This window comes from Atta cephalotes (genome assembly GCF_000143395.1).
Source record: "Atta cephalotes unplaced genomic scaffold scaffold00012, whole genome shotgun sequence".
Taxonomy (NCBI): Eukaryota; Metazoa; Arthropoda; class Insecta; order Hymenoptera; family Formicidae; genus Atta; species Atta cephalotes.
In genome coordinates, this window is record NW_012130076.1 from 5,061,421 (window position 1) to 5,081,300 (window position 19,880).

The 19,880-nt window shown below is 36.9% G+C and overlaps 3 protein-coding genes across 3 annotated transcripts in view; 1 reads left to right on the forward strand and 2 right to left on the reverse strand.

Annotated features, from left to right (window-relative positions):
* Positions 1–1,157: 1,157 nt before the first annotated feature.
* Positions 1,158–4,575, reverse strand: LOC105617275 (eukaryotic translation initiation factor 4 gamma 2). The gene is made up of 6 exons (XM_012198841.1): positions 4,348–4,575; positions 3,327–4,281; positions 3,084–3,224; positions 2,101–2,990; positions 1,677–1,982; positions 1,158–1,232 (listed from the first exon to the last, which is right to left on the reverse strand). The coding sequence occupies exons 1-6, from the start codon at positions 4,573–4,575 to the stop codon at positions 1,158–1,160; spliced, it is 2,595 nt and encodes an 864-aa protein (XP_012054231.1).
* Positions 4,576–15,058: 10,483 nt separating this feature from the next.
* Positions 15,059–16,702, forward strand: LOC105617276 (syntaxin-12). The gene is made up of 5 exons (XM_012198842.1): positions 15,059–15,261; positions 15,387–15,552; positions 15,659–15,789; positions 16,200–16,333; positions 16,527–16,702. The coding sequence occupies exons 1-5, from the start codon at positions 15,059–15,061 to the stop codon at positions 16,700–16,702; spliced, it is 810 nt and encodes a 269-aa protein (XP_012054232.1).
* Positions 16,703–19,386: 2,684 nt separating this feature from the next.
* LOC105617277 (ankyrin repeat and BTB/POZ domain-containing protein BTBD11) overlaps positions 19,387–19,880 on the reverse strand; it is a 33,916-nt gene continuing 33,422 nt past the window's right edge. The window contains exon 13 of the mRNA XM_012198843.1: positions 19,387–19,593. Within this exon, the coding sequence (XP_012054233.1) occupies positions 19,387–19,593 (207 nt within the window). The remainder of the gene's footprint in view (positions 19,594–19,880) is intronic.

Sequence of the window (19,880 nt, forward strand, 5' to 3'; positions counted from 1 at the left end):
GTACTATATATAGTGTGTGTGTGTGTGTGTGTGTGTGTGTGTGTGTGTGTGTGTGTGTGTGTGTGTGTGTGTGTGTATAAAGTGGGAAATGTGAGGTGAGGTGAGGTGAGGTGTGATGATCGGTCATCAACGCAACAACCAGAGGGCCATTTGTAATAAATTACACCAAGGCATATTTTATTCTTTTTTTCCTTTTAAATACGAGTTTTAGTCGTGTCACTAGTGTTCGCTAATTATTACGTTAAATGGATGTGATGTTGGCTGCTGGTTGTTATTATAATTGTAATTAATTAGTACTTATTAGAATCAAATGGCGCAGCAAGTAGATACACGGGCAAACGGTGTTGCTCACTTTTTTTCATTTCTGTTTTAATTTAGGGGTAATAACGCTTGTACTTGGTGTATCCTAAATTGCAATCTAAAAATTTCATTCTTGTTCCGAAAAGAAAAGTGCTTCACTGTTTACGTACACTACTATCGGCCCTTTGCTTCTGATTAATTTCGACATATTTTTTTTCTTTTTTAGTCTTCATTAGAAAGATGTAGATATATTTCGGTTATTGATAATAATCAATTATATATAATTAATAATAATAATATTAATAATCATAGTAATAATTCCTCGTAATAAATGTAATGCTTGGTACACAGAGATAACAAAACGACTCCACTTATTGCCGCGAACAAAAAGGATACTTACAAAATGTGACACATGCACAATACTAGACAAAAACTCGGATAACACAAGAATGACCAGATTAATTTGTTTCGTGCTTTTTCTTTTTTTGTTTTCTGCACCATGACCATACAGTGGCGTAGTATCTTGATTATTTCTGCTGGCCCAATATTATATTTTATAAATTATACCGATATTTAATTATCTAAAAAAAAGATTCTAAAACGTCTTGCTTGAAACGTCTGTCGTATACCACTCGTTGACTACAAACTATCTTATTCCTTTCAGACATGATTGTAAAGTCCGTTCTTTTTCCAACCACGCATGAGGGCTTGAGACAGACTAACAAGATGTTTGCAATTCTGGATGATGATAACTCAATTAGTAAAACTGAAACACTTCCTGTGATTCAGCGATATAGATAGTAAAACTCTATTCCAAATCATAGATAGTCTGAATAATGCTCTCGAGGCTCTTGCAATTAATTCTTCTCATCCTCGTCGTCTTCCTCTTCTTCCTCTGATGCTTCAGCAAGCCATGTTAACCAGGAATTTACCTATAAATGATAAAAAATTTTTAATCGTTCAATTTAAATTATTCGATTAAATAAACAACGTATTTGCTATTTAATCTTAATTTTCGAGAAGTTCGAGTTTGACGAAAATTGACGTAAAAATTATAACAAAATATATTGTTCTTAATAATGTGATTATAGCAGTGCTAGAATTTACTTGCACATTTCGGCCTATTTTCAACTTAGTTCTTGTCCTTTATTTCAATTCGCAGCCTAAATGCCGATCGGTTAAAAATCGGCCCAAATGTGCAAATAAATCCCAGCACCGGATTATAGTTCGAATGAGAACTAGATGTAGATCCAGATTTAAGATTCGTTTAAATACTTTTAAATTCTACTGTGCAATTGTAGCAAACTCTTAAATAAAAATATGCTATTTTCTATATAGTAACCGATGTTTAATAACCGTAATAATTGCACATTTACCTGGAATAATGCCTTGCCCTTGCCCGGATAAGCATCGGTAACGGTGTCTCTCCATTTGTGGTATGCTTCCTCTTCGATAACTTCAAGGTTATAGAGTGCTATGAACCATCGTAGCAGCAGCCCTTTCGGAAAATTGTGCGAAAAGCAAAACACTTGAAGCGCATGAAGAGCTGTAACTTGTGAGTCGATGGTAGTCAGGAATGTGCGAATAAAGCGTGCATATTTCTGCAATAACGCACTTTCCTTCTCTTGCAGTTGTTTGTCTGGATTTACGGTCGGATCAACACCGGGCGCCAATGTTGTCTCCTATTATATATAGATAAGAAAAATGTTAAAATTTTACAAATTGTAAGATTCTAATTTTATTAATAATTGTATTTTGTCGTGTAAAATAAAATAAATATGTTCAATAAGTTTTACTAACCCCAGTGATATACTTGAAAAGTACATTCATCATAGCATTAATGAATGCGGGATCAGAATGGTGTTGGGGATCCAGCTTCTCCTTGATCCATTTATAAAGAGCATTGGGCGCCGGATCGGCTTCTAATTGACGCCACATATCACCCTGGATTCTGAGAAGAGGATAGAGGAAAGTCAATTCCCGATCTTCCAAGATCTCACCCAAACGTTCCTTCGTTTTTTCTGCTTCTGGCAGTTGGCTAATAAGATCCACTTTGCTATCGTTGAAGATTTGCGTAAGTCTCGCCTTGCCCTGGGTTTTGTGAAGTTGCTGTAGGGTCAATAGAAACAGTGGATGATGACGACCATTTTCTGTTTCCGAGGCGAGATCCGTCAATTGGATTAAATTGTCCACTATAGCCTTAGCTGTCAGCAAGGCAACGTGGGATGCTACCAAAGGCACGGTACTCTCCTTCTCCGAAATACTGGCCACTAATTCCTTCCATCCTTCGTTCACTTGCTGTAGAGTGAGCAAGTTTTCTTTTTTCAATTCAGCTACGAACTTGGCAGCGAGTTCACGTTCAGAATCTCCACGATCTAACGTGTTCGAATACATTGTGCAGATTGCATGGCGCAAGAATCGTTCGGGTATCTTAAGATCTTTGAAGGCTGTCAGAGCGTCTTGCACATTCGTGTGGGACACGAGGTCATCCATTAAGGCATTCACCTTCTTCAACACTTCTTCTCGTGTCGGTCCTTTGTCTTTTCTGTCCCTAGCTTTCTCCCGTTTGTCTACAGGACCTTGTTTGATCACAATAGCAGGTGGTGTTTCTTTGTGCAGTAAAGGTGAGCTAGGCTTCAGAGCAGTAGTACGTAAGAGTGGCATGTCTGAGCCCCGTCCTGGGAACAAATCTATTATTTTTACGATTAATTATCACTATATAGTCTACATGATTAATCTATCAGTAATAATTTTTCATTAGCGAAGATGACATGAATATTTACCATTGTTGAGAGGTAGGTTTAAGTTGATGTTGGTTTGTTTGAACATCATTGAATTAGCTGAGGGTCTTAGAGACACTTCTTCTGGATGTCCTCCGATCAGCATCTTATTTTTGTTGAATCGAAGTTGTTCTTTATTGCTATCTGTTGCAACAGACAGAGTAACAAATATCCATAAGAATTATTATTTGTTATAATTATTTATTATAGTTAATAAAAAATAACATTTAATTTATCGCTACTCACTGTTATTAAAGTTTTGCGGTAAATTATGTTGCGGTTGGTTGCGTTTTCCCTCATAATTGTTCTGATGACGACTCTGGTTTGGATAGTAGCCTGCTCCTGGCTGATTACGTTGGTTGTGGCGGCCATAACCAACGCCAGGAGTTCCTGCGAATCCATTCGGACTGAATGGTGGTGGTGGCATACCGAATGAGGGGGAAGTCAATGGTATACTTCCCATCATCTCCACGTCTAATCCGCCTCGTCCCATTTTTCGTAAAAACTCCGCACCGAGGCGATCCTCTCGTCCTCTGTGGAAACCGTTTCCCCGCGATGGCTCCTCGTTGTCGTTGCGGATCTGATTAATCGGCATAGGGCCTTCGGTGCTTGTGGCCTTGCGCGGTTTCCAATCATCACGGCGTAACTCAATCACATCACGCAGCATGAATTTGATGCGTAGAGGAAGATCCCTACTCTCTGCCAGAGAGTTCATACGTTTGAAGTATTGATCCATGAGTCCGCGGCCCTTATCCGAGTCAAGGATACGACCGCAGGTACGCATAATCTGGCAGAGGCATTCGATATCCTCCGCCGCGTCCCCCCGGGATCCCCCTCGCCTTTTCTTCTCCAGTAACTGCTGGATGCAACGATGTAAAATCGGCTCCGATACGATACCCAATTTTCCGAGCTCCCCAATGAATTTGATGTTACCAAGCATCTTGCGCTTGGCCACCTGTCGGCGCTCTTCTTCTTCGGGACCAAGCTCATCTTGATTCTCGAATGCCTCGCTTGCTTTTGAACGATTTTCGAACTCGTCTTTGCACTTGTTAAGTAAAAGAACTCTGAATGTGCTCTGGCCTTTTTGACTTTCATCGATCGGTTTACGGGGTTCAAAGTTTGCGGCTTCGTCAGACAGCTGTTTGCACAGCCGTGCGTACATAGAACTGTACTTGGGTTCATCAAGTGCTTTTTCGAAGATCTGAAAAATTGGTATTTCATTGAATCATTACAATCTGTATAATGAATAATCGTTGTTTATACGTACCAAGAAAATAACACCCTTGAGAATCACATGGGAATTAAGCTCAACGTTGAGCAGGTCGTTGCTCAGCTTTGCGAATTTTTCCGGTGTGAGCTTGTTAAGAATACCCCGCACCTTTCTAAAGATGAGATCATTTCGGCTTTCTGGGGTGAGTGCATCGCGTCTAACAGTTGAAGGAGGGATCCAGCGTTGCTCAGTGGATAGGGAGCGAATATCGTCCCTGGAAGGCATCGAATTTTTCTAATGTCAGTGTCACAAGTAGCAACGCAACGATTTGTGCTGATCTAATAAGTAATCGCTTTCTCGCGTTTGTATTTTTTTTGTTTTTGCGTTACTTCCAAGGTAACTTTGTGGACCCTGACCTTCCTCCCGAGACACGAGAAGCACCCCCCGGTCCTGTGGGGTTGTCCGTTGTTGCGCGTGTTTTGGCCCCCTTAGTGATAAATCACAGCACACAGATCTTCCTTGAGGAAGCTGTAAAAATCACGTCGCACGTTAAATTAAATATTCAACACATTTCTCTCAAGTATTGCTTATAAATATTAATTGTAACTTATATCAATAGCATACCTATATTATATTATATTATTTCACGCTTGAGAATTTGATTTGTATGTCCCAAGAATTTTAACTTTTGAATTAGTCTATTTGAAATGCGCGCTTTTAAATGTAACTCAAATCCGTACACAATCTTTTTTCTCCTTTTTCTTTTGCTAAAAAAAGCGATCGCAAACACGGTTTATCGCTTCGACTAACGTGCCGTTGCAATGAACTCGTTCAATAATATTCGAGGACATTCCTTTCATCGCTACCGTGACCCATATGTGCCATTTACAATCGTAATTGCGCATGCGAGCGCAATTTTAGAGAAGGTTCTACTTGCGCGCACGATAAATGGCGCATGCGAGTCCTACGGTTAATGCACTCGAATCAAGTGGTTCAAGGATAAAATCATCAGACGGGACGTCACGTTTAGTGAATCGATTGATTACAGCAATTGGCGCACAGTCTTTTCAAGTAAAAAATTATAAAGATTACACAAAAAAAAAACAAAAAAAACGAATGTAAAACTCTAAATTAGGTTGACATTAGACAACGACCTTCTTTCAAAAACGAAGCTCTTGCTAAGAAAAAAGTATTTCAAGATTATAAAGAGGATTCGCAGTTGGGGGATTAGGAATGCATCCGACAATTTCGAGACACCCTGTAGCCTTCGGAAGGTCTTCCACGCGGACGAGGCAAGGACCTTCTTTCCCCGGGGAAGAAGACGGCTTTGATCTTGCTCGCCTGCTTGCTTACCCGCCCGAGAACAAAACGATCGAAACCTATAGGGTGAGGGGAACGTCGAAGGGGAGCGTATGTGGGGCGCGGCTCATGGTCAGACGGTCAATGAACCCTCTTCTCTTAACCCCCTCCTGTTTCACCTCGACCGATCATCTCGCGGACCCTGCCGTCGTTCGGCCGAGGTCGGACGACTTCGTCAGGCTGCTCGACGGAGGTCGTGCCCGTCCGGCCGCTTCTACCGGGTGTCCCAAAAACCCTCAATTAGAAACGATCGGCAAGTGGATGACTATGCAAGTATGAGCGATACAAGTAACACATTGGTATCTTGTAACTAATACTGAGAGAAAATCTATTTATTTAAAAAATAGGCACAAGGAATAAAATTGATACTTATGAAAAGAATTCATGTCTCTAATAATTCGATCGATTAATTTTTATACTATTAGATCTGTCTGTATGAAATCGCGTCAGACGTATAATTGATATCTAAATTGAGGTTTCGCACTTGTCGAAACAGCATTCGCTGTTAACGAGAAAGAAATCGACGCCCGCATTTAGCGTCAAATGTAATAATGAGAAGGCAAGGCTGGGTTTTACGAAAATAGCATTCTCTAAACATTTGGTTTCAACTTGACGGTGTATGTAGCCTGGCTTAAATGCGCAATGAAAATATCCGGTCTCTCACGGACGCATCCATGAGCGATCAGCGTGAGCTTGAATACCAAACGAGAGAAAGAGAGAGAGAGAGAGAGAGAAGAGGAAAAAATCAACTTGTTAGAATGCATCGGAGCAAATTTCCGAAGAACGCAAGAGATGCAAAAACCGAAGATTGGCCTAAATCTGAACGTCGAAAATACTCATCAACGTGACACGGCAAAATTGCCACGCGCCGGACTTTGCGTTGTCGAACTTTGAAACGATAGACTCGCGGAACGTCACGCACTCGCCACGTGATACATACACAGGATGGTTCCATCCGAATTCTCAATTCGTCTGCCATGCACCGTTGAGAGTATCAAAAATCTCGACCACGTGCGATCGAATGGCCTTCGAGCATCTGCTTCATAAGCACGTCTCGCATGTTAAGTTGCGATGCATAGAAACGATTAACAGATAGCGATACCCGGAGAGAGAGAGAGAGAGAGAGAGAGAGAGAGAGAGAGAGAAGACAAGAATTCCGCACGACAAGCTGCAACCGGTATTCGTATAATCCACGAGGTCAGGATTACAAGAGTATGCACGTGTCGGAATTCGCAAGATATTAAATGACAGAGATGCGTACAACGAGAACGAAGGCCTTTGCCTATCGCGTCTTTTAAGGCTGGTTTCTTTGTCTTTTGACAAATACGACGAAGTGCACATTTACGGCTCCATCGGCGTTACCAGTTATTTAATTACTTATCCGAAAAAAAAAATCTGCACATATTTCCGAGATGCATCAACCATCATATGAATCGTTTGTTTAGTAACCGCTAATCGGTCGCAACGATGATTTCACGAATGTCCTACAGCAACGAGAATTACGCCGTGGAACGCAGAAATTGCATCGCAATTAATGATAAACACGTGATAACGAATGATAAAAAAACCGTTGAACAAACAGTGACAATTAATAATGCTGACGATAAACGTAATGAGTAACGCATGGCAAAGAGAGAGAATATTTAATCTTCCGCTGGCAACATGAACTCTTCCGTCAGTAATACAGATTTTCAAGAAAAAAAATCTTAGTATATTTGTGAAAGCTTTAACGAATTTTTATTATCATAAAAGATTGTACTTCACTTATTTTTTATAAATTTATCTCAAGTTATTTATTACAAATTTATTACGAAGTTCGTAATATATTTATTATGAACTTATGTTTAATTGGTTTTTTTTATTACAAATTTAATTTGCCAAATTCACAATCAAAATATTACAATTAATTAAAATATGGTACTTTTAAAGAATTGTCAGCGATGAATTGAAGAACTGGTACTTAATTTTGTTTTTTAAAAAACTAATCTCCGAAGCAAATAATGGATGCTTTTCATTTAGTGACACACAAGCCGACACAAACATCATTCTATCTTTCCTAATATTCCAGTGACTAAAGTAAAGATGGAACGACACTGTCGATTTATGTCATCCAATTTTTCTTGAGGCTATTAAACGATTAAATTCTCTCCGCATATTAATATTGCGTTGATATAAAAAAATTTTCAAAAATATTCAACTTGTACAGGAAACGAGATCATCATTGTCATATACATATAAATATGTCTACGTTGCACTTTAGAACAAAGATAAGATCTCGTCGCGGTATTCCACGCCGTGAATAATCATCCAGTAATTTTACGAATGCGGACTTTCCTGTTCCGATGTTTGCTGGACTTGGATGAATTTATTAGCTCTCTTGTTAGGCGGATTAATATTGAAATGAAATAACGCTAAATATGAAATAACACAATTAATCAAATAAAACTGGATTTGCAATTAATTTCGCTAGCGGACATATGAAAACTGAATATATGAAAACTTTTACATCCTCGAAATACGACAATTATATAGAGATACGCCGTGCGACGATACCTATTTACTTGTATTAACATCAGTATTATTAATAAAGGAGGATAATAATAAATTTAATACAATATTTATCGATTCGTAGTAAAAGGCAAATCAACGTAATTGACAGGACAAATAAATTGGATAAATCAAACGCGAACAGCTGTTGTTTAAGATTTGCAAATTAATGGATACAATAATCAACACTAAAATTAACGCTAGGCTTTTTTCCCAGTCATTTGATTCAGAAATTCGCCGAGAAATAGTTGACCTTTCGCGAAATATAGAAAAAAAAAAAAACAGCGGAAATGTACTGTAGATTTGTTTTCGCGATTGGCGCACGTTGCTTGATTGGCGGACGGTGCCGACAGGGTCCTTGAGAGAAATCGTCATGCACAAGGTGGATGACGACGGCACACAAAGAGATAGCGATAGAGTGACGCAAGGCGATAGAGTGAGTGAAGAGTGAACGAATGAACGAGTGAGTTGAAGTGAGCGAGCCAAACTTCCACACAGCCCCTCTTCCCCCCAACAAGTACACCATTACTTTCCGTTTCCTCGTGACACGTCACTGATGCGCCGTGACGACTGCTCTCTACAGACCTGCCAGGGCTACCAACTATCAGTCGGAAGGCTAGCAAGGGAGGTGAATTGAATGGTAAATATATGCCCGTATTCATAGTCACTATGTTCTTAAGACTTCCTTAAATTTATCTTTAGATGCTCAGCAGCCAATGAAATAATTCGTAGAGCATCTAAAGATAAATTTAAGGAAGTCTTAAATATAAGGCCTGATTATGAATATTATATTTCAGTATTATATTTCAAGAAGGCATAATGGCAAACAGGGAAATAATAAAAACTAGTAAGCAAGTGGACTTGTTACTCGCTTGTGATCAGAACTTGCTGGAACTGTGTCGAGCAAGCAAAAAGTTCTCTTGATTAAAAATGTAAACGAAAATAATAAATGGAGGAAGTACGATTCAAAGAATTTGATAAGAGTGAATAATTTGGTTAGTGAATAGTTTGAGAAACTTTGAATTCCGATTACATCAAATAAAGAGAGACGAGCAATGAATCGCCCATTGATATTTTTCCAAGGAAAAATAATGAAGAAAGACGAGTGATTTGCTCGCTCGCATAACTCGTCGTTGAAAGTAATAAAAAGATAAACAGCCAGCTTATTCATCCAACTATTCTGACAAGATTGTCAGAAAAAAGATAAATAAAATTGCTTGAGTTTTTGTCTTCGAAACTAACGAGAGGATAAGGATAATAAGTTGTTCGCGTAACTTTTCAATAAAAGATAATGAAAATACTCGCCATGTTTCTTAACTGAAGAATAATGAACTTGATATTTGCAACGAAGAAGATATTTATGATTTTCCTAAGAAAATAGATAGTTTTAACATGTAGAAATTATCAAAAAGACGTTGAACACAAGAATAGAATAGAAATAGAAGATTACTTTATCGCAACTTTGCACCTCTTTAAAATAAATTATACATTAATTTTGCATAGGTGATAATTCATGACACGTTTTCATTTTTAGAGCACATGCAAAATTGACAGTGGTTAGTCGAGTAGAAAAAAAACAGAAAAAAAAGCACGATAACGTCGATAAGCGTCTTTATCTTGTGTCGTGCATTCACAAGAATACTCGAGAATTGAGTCAGCCAAATGTATATACATTGATAACGTTGTCATAAGAGCATCTCGACCTATAAAAGGTCTGTATTTGTTCCAGCTGTTTCTCATCCAATGGAAAATCTGAAGATTATCGGAAGAATTTCAAATCCAATTTTGAACAAGAAACATAATGTGCTCATTGTGTGCCGAATAAATATAGATAGAAAAGTATGACAAAGATTTATCGAAGAATTCATAGAAAAATAAAATATTGGAAACATTGGATATTTCAAGATTACGAAAGGACAATTAGGATTTTAAAATATCCAATGTTTCTTCCAAGAATTACAGTCGGTACAGTATAACTGCAAAAGTCTATTTCACGATAATTCACAATAACAACAATTGTCAATTGCGAAAATTGGATTTACAAACGCAAACAATGAATGACAAAAGTAAGTATGTAAAAAAAACCCTCATTGTCAGAGTGAAAATTGTTTATCGAAACATCGATGAAAGGATCGCGAAGAATCAAAACGGACATAAGAATTTTCGAATCATTATAAAAACGTCGCGTTCATTGATACGCGTAATGCATAAGTAGACTAGATACGGTCTCGCGGAACGAGCGGCTGAAAGAAAATCTATTCAGAGCGTCTATTCATAGTCCGATAAGCGTTTTGAAGTCTGCCGTGCAACAAAAGAGGGCCGATCGAGCTCATGTGCACCGGCGCGGTCGTTTAAAGGCGGATATATAGCTCATGTGCTCCGTCGCGACGCGTCGCGTCGCGACGCGACGGCACACAATCGCACACGAGAAACGAGAAGCGTGCATTTAATGGAATAGAACAGGTTTTTCAACCAGATGTTTTGTGCCAGCATTCTTCGAATTCTCCCTTCAACACTCGAACGTCCGATTTTACCTTAGAGATTCCTGGACATTTCTTCAGCAAAGTCACAATTCTAAATTATCGTGACAAAAAAGGCGGGATTTGTTACGTTATAAAAATATTCCAATTTATTTATATTACATGAAACTACTCATTCTTTCCGAAGGGAAGAGACGAGACTGTCTTCACATCAGGAATAACACCTCAAGACGACTCATTTCTTTAAATATATATAACGATAGCGAAAAATTATCGCGAATCGAAACTATCAATCGACGCACGGGAGAAAGATGATTATTAATAGATGTCGATTATATTTCATACGAGTAACTCGATTAGATCAGCAAACGAAACGCGTGTCTAACATAAAAATAGTTCAGACGCTCCTCGCCAATTAATAAGCAACAAATAAAAGCATGCTGAAGGATACATGAAATATATCCTATTCTTAACTTTCTCCCTGTTCCCTCCCTCCCTCTATCTGTATATGACACGCGCAATCGTGATATATCTTTTTTGCGTGGATATACCTCGCGTGTATATAATATTTAGAGAGCGCATGATCGAGAGCTAATAAAATCGCCTATCGGTCGAAGCCTCATCTCTGGAAACGTCAGAAGCGTGACGATCTGACGGTGCCACACTGTTGTCACACGCCTGCCCTCGTGCTCGACAAAGTCGGTCGTGTGTGCATGTGGGCTGATGTGGGCACTTCGCGGACTCAACTCGAGTCGGCTGTCGACATCGATCGACGAGGAGGTAACACGTTACACGCGTGTCCCTTGGAGTACCGCTCGACGCGGACGAAGGAGTGCCCGTTGTATTTCCGAGAAGGCAGAACTTCCGGAGGGAGAGAGAGACAGACAGAAGCAGAAAGACAAACAGAGAGAGAGAGAGAGAGGGAGGGGGGGGGCGGAGTGACGCGATCCCGTCTTTTTTATTTCTCTCTCTCTCTCTCTCTTCCTCCTTTTGGAGAGACAACACGTAATGGCGAGGATTCGCTCGCTCATTCGCCATATTCCGAGCCTTAACCCCTTCACGCATTCCCTCGTAATGAGGATCGAGAGGGCGAGAGTTATTAAATTATTAAATCCACTAGACTGAATGATGAAGTAAAATAATTATCAAGACTGAATTATTAAGTAATTACTCCCTTTTCTCTAAGCACATAAAAACTAATGCTATTTTGTACACATGTGTGTGATTGCAGTTTCCAGAACTTTTTTGTACATTTTTTTAATTAGACACGCATTCGAATACATACATATAAAGATTCTGGAAAACTTATCACGGTTTACACTGTTTACAAAATTAACTTAGCTCTAAAATACTGACAATAAGCAAAACACAGATACAATAGTACTGAACGAAACACGTGCTCCAACATTTTGAGTTAGCACACGTCCTTTTAAACATTCTTCTTCGGAATTGTTAAGTACTTAAAATTCATCGTTGCCGTTTCACCACAAGTTTAAAAAATACTTATCGAAATGAGTTTCTACGTTTCTTTATTCGGATGATGTCAGTATTTTAGATATTAACAAATACAGATGTGCGAAGCAGAGAGGAGGAAAAGAGAAAGGCTGTCGAGAAGTGCGGTTTGGAGCGAGTTTTCTACACTCGAGGTTCTCGGAAAGATAGCAATACGAATTTCCAGATAACAATTACACGCGGGTAGCTCATCGCACGTCACAGACGTCATTCGACGAAATCATCTAACGGGAACGCCGCGTGACGGAGGTGAACGAGGAGGACCCGCACATAGCAAGCTGCGAGTGTCTCCAACTTCCAAGGAGAAGCGTGGCGTCGAAAGCACGTACTAATTCCGGAATTCGTCGAAGCAAGAGAGGGCACGCGCGGCAAGAAGGGCGGCGGGAGGAGGGCCCTCTTGGCCCTCTTGGTCCTCTTCTCCTTCCTCCACTGCTTCGCACTGCTTCGCACGAGGAATCCGTGCGTGCGAGCGACAAAGAGAAACGCCCTGAGAGCCGAGAACCTTCTGCCTCCTCCTCGCCTCTCCTCGTGCGACGGAAACTCAGCTCCAGAAACCGTTCCATTTTTTTCAACTTGTCACACGCGCAAGAAAGAGAAAGAATCCATCTCGACAGCCCAAGACCTCTCTACACATGTTAAAGTGTCAAACGTGGGAGTTGCGTGGGCGACGACGAGTCGTGAGACGCGCTTCGCGCGACGGATTTCCCTTTTTTTCTTCCGTTTCACGGAAAAAAAAGAGCTCCAAGGGAAAACGAACGCACTGACGAGATGCTCGGAGAAAGAGAGAGAGAGAGAGAACACCGTCGCGAAAATTCTTCTCTTCGCGGGCCGACATGACGCGTGCTCGCACGGGGTCCGCGGCCCCCAGAAACGAGACGAGACGAGACGATAGGAGACGAGACGAGAGGAGACGAGACTCGGCCCGATTGGAGGGCTCGCGAAGATTCGTCGTAAGGCCATCGTAGGGCGAAACGTGGTCGAGCGACGTTTCGCCACGCGAAATAACGCGGCCACGCCGTCGCGCGATCGTCCCGCACGCATTTCGCCGCACCCACGTCACTCCGCACCCGTTAATTCGACGTGCAAAACCAAGAGAGATCACAATAGCGTTTACTTACGGCCCGACCGTTGTTGTTTCTGAGACTCCGCTTTCGCAATCTGTCGGTCGCGCTCGGCAACTTCCGTAAGACACGTCTAGTCAAGTCACCGTTCGACCGCACGTCGCGTGACTGCCTTCGCGCCACGCGACGTGCGATCGTCGCGCCGGCTGATCGAATAAATTCTTACGATATTTTCCCGTTCGACTTTATGCAGTTGCCCGACAAAAAGCTATGAAATTAAGGCTCCTTACAAACTCGGCCTTGATCTCGTCGGTGATGATACCAATGGACGGTGTTCTAGACACTACTACGCGAGTCCTTGCGAATGGAACGCTCGTCGATTTTCCTGATGAGACGAGTATCGTTAGGAAAATTCACGTACGTCTCTTATAAATTGTAGAAATCATCTCCGCTCAAATTTAGAAATTTTATTCGGAATTTGACCGCTGGACCGACGACCGGAAATCGGCCGTCTCCACCTCGACTTGATTTCGGTGGTGCGCGTAAATTCTACAGACAGAAAATCGAATCGAATTGATTTCGTGGAGACAACACTCGAGCGGGGAACGGCAAATCCGAGAAAAATTCGTGGACTTACCTCGGTGAAGCGTTCGCGTCGTTCTTCGTGCAAATCCGTCTCGATCGTGCGTAACTAAGCGGCGGAAAGAATAGGAATTGTAGAAGAAAAAAAAGATCAACGCGCGCCGGGGTAGCAGATTCTCTCGTTGCGTTCACGGAGGGGAGTACAAAGGATCTGTTGTCACATAGCCGGTGCTCCAGATCGTTTTAGGCAACTGTCAGTTTCTCGAAGGTCTCGGTGCAGGTAGATATTTTCGTGCGTTTTTAAATGTGATTCTACAAGGCGATCTACATTTATATATTTAAGGACACTTGTGATACGCGGATTCAGGTTAGTATGGACGCATCTCGGCGTATTATCCGCCGAGAGCGATGCCTTGTCCTCGCGTTCGCTAATTTAACCCCTTAAACTAGGTGTTTTTCATAGAGATTTCATAGCTCTGTTCACTATTAAATCCCTTCCTGTGTATGTGTGCGTGCGTGTCTCATTGCGCGAGGAACACAGAGGAGCGTCTTGTAAATTTAGCTCTGCGACCGTGACGTTCGTGCCATCATATTTCTAAGCATTTAAATATCGCGAGAAACGAACAACTAAAAATTTTTCACTCTGCGAGAACTAATTTCTATATAAATCTATGCCTTATTAACAAGTTTGTACGATCAAACATTTAGAAAGCGCATACAAAAAGGACGAGTTTTATTTTGCATTTTTTATAAGTAATAGCTGCAAGTGTTATTAGCAAATTAATTTTTTTGTAAGTAATTACATTTCATATTCATATAATTGATCAATTTTTGGGAGTAAATATTTAGTACTAATAGAAGTCATATTACGGTGAGACAATGATATATCTTAACAAAAATGCTATTATAATTATGTTATCTGACATAATTATATATATAAAGACATTATAATTATGTTATCTGACATAATTATATATATAAAGACATAATTATATATATATTTTAAAGGATTATATTTTTTGTGTAATTTTAGTATTGCTTTTTATATATTTTACTACTTTGTACACTTTGTTATTCCTTTTATTTTTGCAAGAGATAGTAGTATTTTAATATTAATGATATATAATCTAACAACTTGAAGTACTTCAAGTTGGTACATTATCTATCATTTATCTATTATAAATTTACTTTGCAATATGTAAAGCTAATTGAGATTTTCTTTACAGAATGGCTCAGCGTCCTCAGAACTATGGGTCTACGGATCAACGGGTGGATGTACCTGAAATAGGATTTAGTCCTACTGAACTTTATAGTCTCTGTGAAAATATTACCACTAACATATATACGATTAATGCAAGTTGGAAGGTTTTGGAAAGAGCTTACAAAAATATCGGAACCAGCAAGGATAATCAAGGTTTAAGAGACAAAGTGTAAGTACAATAAAAATTTACAATAATTATAATAGTAAGAATTATAATGATAGGAATACAGAGGTCAATATAATATATTTTAAAATAATGCATTCAATTTAAATTTTATATTCCTACCTTTTCAGACATGTAACACAATCGAGTACTAATCAGGTGGTCACGCAAATAAGCAAGGATATAGCGAGACTGACGATGCTGATGAGACGTGGGGACAAACAGCAAAAATTACAAATTGAGAAACTTACAACAGATTTTAAAGATGCATTGCAGAGATATTCCGATATGCAGAAGGTATGCGATATGAGATATGTCTCTAATAGTTGTCTTGATTACAAAGAATTTATAATTGTGAAGTTTTCATTTTGTTTTAACATTAATAACAAGATATTCTTTTCAGTCAATTGTTGAGAAGATGAAGAGACATATTTTAACTATGACCAATATAGAAAATTCATTGGATGGGGATGACACTGAAGAGACACACCGCCTACTTCTAGTACAGGAACAAGAGCACAGGACTACACAAAGGTTTGGAAATAACATTTTTTGCATTCACAGAAAGCAATGGAGTATTTGTGTGCTCACAAGTAATGCAGAAAATCTTACCTATTTGCTTAGTTGGAACAATAGCAATGGTTTTCGTTGCATTTTGGACAATGCTGTAAGCATAGAAGCTCTCATGATTGTATCGGCTAATGGAGATTGTAAGATTTTCTGGATGAAATAGCAATAAAACTTGTGGATTTTAGCATGCCTTTAACAAAAAAAAATAGAACTTAAAATTTCAGTGAAAAGATTAATTACTTACACGACATGTATTATTAATATAGAAAACTTATAAAATATGTATGGTAAGTCAGTATCTTGTAAAAAAAAATGACATTATGAGACTTTAATTAGAAACAACTTGTGATCAATGTGTACTATGACATGTACAGGACACTCGAATTTCAACACGGGCTACTCTTAGAGAGAGAGGATAGGATAAAACGTATTGAGGGTGATATTTTGGATGTGAATCAAATTATGCGCGAACTCGCGGCATTGGTGCATCAACAAGGTGATACTATTGGTAAGCATCCTCTTTTCACTACTAATATATCTTATAGATATAACAGCTGCAAGTTTTTTGTATAATATGACGGAAAAATTGTAGAATATAAAACACAGTTTTCTAATCTAAGTTTTTCAATTTAGAATATTCAATTTAACAAAATGTTACAAAATATACACGCTTAATGAAACCTAATAATTTTTTTTTCTAGATACAATTGACAACCATATAGAGAATATACACGGCAATGTCGAGCTAGGAGCGCAGGAACTGGAGAAGGGAAGTAATTACCAAAGTAAATTTCGTCGGAAAGTTTATATCTTGTTGTTACTTGCGATTATAGTTGCCATTGTATTAACTGTTATTCTAGTCATTAAATTAAGTTAGCGACCCTAGCCTTTGCGCGGGTCTTACTGATTAACGAAAAGGGTTGTCTCAATCTGTCTCATATGTCGTTTGAAAGTAGTTTCTTCAAGAACCATCTCGTTTTGCCCGTTTCTATATATTGAAGATGTAAGGAGAGTATAGAGACTTATTTTATATCTGCTTACCAATGGAATTGTCTCCTGTATTTTTGGAGATGTTATAGCCATTTTGAAATTTTATAAAACAGTATTTAATAATTTCACATATAAAATATGAATTTTTATAGGCTTTTTAAAATTCCGTTTTTACTCTCTAGCTGAATTATTATTGAATAAAATATTAGATCAAAGTAAAAGCTAAAATAATGCTTTTATCGTTTCACACATGCCTATCTTGTAATATACAATTAATTATTTCAAATAATATTCATTTTCTATATTATTTATGAATATGAAAGATTTCGTATTTCTAAAAAATAAAAAATTCTATTATTTATCATAAGTATTGCTTCAATATTATGCGTAAAAAAATTTTTAGTATCATGCTTCGATAGCTTTAAACTACCCAATGGTGATACAAATATTCGTGTCAATAACAGAAATTTGTTAATATCGGTTTATAGTTTGAAAACATATATTGTTGGTACTATATATTAACTTGACTGATGCGTTTCCTTAGCAAGATCTAGATATATCTAATATTGCATAAAAGAAGAAAGAATTATATTCTATACAAAAAAATTTGTAAACAGATTTATAAATAGAGGACGTACGTTTCGCGAACATGAAACTGCACAAGGAAAATGTTATTTATTTATTGCCGTCATATGATGAAATGATATTATCAAAATGTATACATAATTATAATCAAACTAATACAAAATTTTGCGTATACATATTTTAATCGCATATTGGTCTTAATTATCAATCAGAATATTAAATATTATTACACATATGAGTACGAATTACGATTAATAAATTGCTGTAATGCAAAGAAAGCCAAACTTAGATAGACGAAAATTATGAGCATTATAATTAGCACTATAATTGGTATATAATCAATTAGAAAAATACTCTTGTAATAAAATTGTATTATATAATTGATTTGGTCAATGATTTAAATTATATATATATGTATATATAATTTAAATCATTGACCAAATCAATTATATGTATATATAAATATACATACATGTTTTCTGAGTAGCAATATCATTTAAATTGTGTATACTTTATTATACATTTAAATTTTTTAAATCCTTTCTAATAAATATAATTACAATTTTATTGGAAGTTTTTTTTCATACAATATGCAGGTGCTAATTAATTTTTTTGCAAATAATAATTTTATATTATTTTATCATGTTATATCTATGAAATAATTTTCACATGAAATAACAGAAATGTATTTTTAAAAAGATGTGTATTAAATTTTATGGAAAATAGAAAAAATAATTTTTAGAGGATATTGTAACTTAACAAATATATACAGAGTATTATTGTTGTACGTAACTTAAATTTTCATAAGTTTTCGGATATTATTGCGACATAGATTATTTAATTCAATGCTATTTTATAATTTATATTATTAAAAAAATGCCGTCTATATTTGAAATTATGTATTGTCAGACAAAAAATTTGATTGAGACAGCCACTTTCTTATGATTACCACCCGATTCTGATATGATTATTAGGCATTCCGAATCTTAAAAATCCAACATATAATAATTAAGATTATAATCTGAATATTGTATATACAATTAATCATATTAACATCATTTAAATAAATAGTGCTATGATATTGATATCGATACTTACGCTTAATATCAAGTATAATAGCTTTATTATCGTTGTTGATTTGTATGTGCTAAATTAATATTAGGCATTAAATTATGTTTTGTTCTTTGCAAATAAAAGTTTTTTTATACCCTGTATATGATATGTGATTATATAATATATTGATTTATACCAAAAAATATAAAAGTATATTTAAAATATACAATCTTCAGTATTGTAAAAACATGGAAAAGCATAAATGTGTAAAGAAATACATACAAATCAAAGATATCCATATTTTTTATTGATTTTTCCAAATTACTAGTAGAAAAATAATATCAGAGCTTAAGTATTTTATTATTCTTCACGTCCAACAATGGATCTTTTGTTGTACATTACATAACTTTTAACATGAAAAATTTATCTCTGTGATAAAAAATATATATTATACATATATGAATGATAGAAACACTTGTTGTCAGAAAGTTTATATTTAATAATAGAAATCGATTTCTACATATGCGAAAAATTAATATCTGTATAAAATTTTCTTATACAATCTTATTTACAAGGCAATATTTTGTAAAAAACTAATCTTATAAAAGAAAATATTCTCATAACTTAAAAACACATACATATAAAAAGGCACATATGTGCTGTAAAAATTTTAATTTAATATACAATGTACATACATATATATAAATACGTTCTCTTAATTCAAAATTTTATTTAAAAAATTATTGATGCAATGAGACTTATACATGTCTTTTTAAAATAGAATAATTTCCAATTTTGTGTTAGTAACATCTCCATACATATGTAAAATTAAATCTCAGTATCTTTTGAAATAGGAATTATATGTTCCTATTAATTTTACAATGCTCTTATATAATTTCATATCTTGTTATATTGTTGTGCAAGAGCATATATCTAAGCTTTTATTTTATTTTGCTGTTGAGATCGTCTGGCTTTTATTCGTGATTGCAATGTGAGCAATAGGCCTGCGAGAACGTCGTGATTCGGTAACTTTTTCGCAAATAACAAACGTTTGACCGAATCGTCATAAGTCAAAAGAGCCACCATATTTTGTAACAAAAATCCTTGACAATATTCTAAGAGTTGTGCCGCATTATATACCTGTAAATTTAAACATTTGATAAATTATTAAATGATAATTTAAAACGTGCAATATTTGTATGAAAATATTATAAAAATATACAAGTAAGAATTTAAAGCTTATAACAATTGAAGCTGGATCTTTGAATGCTTAAATAATTCAATTGTATTACACACACACACACACACACACACACACACACACACACACACACACACACACGACACGACGCACGCACACTATATACGTCGGTAGTTAACTAAAATAAGTTATTTAACTTAATTTTAGTTACGATAGTACGTATATT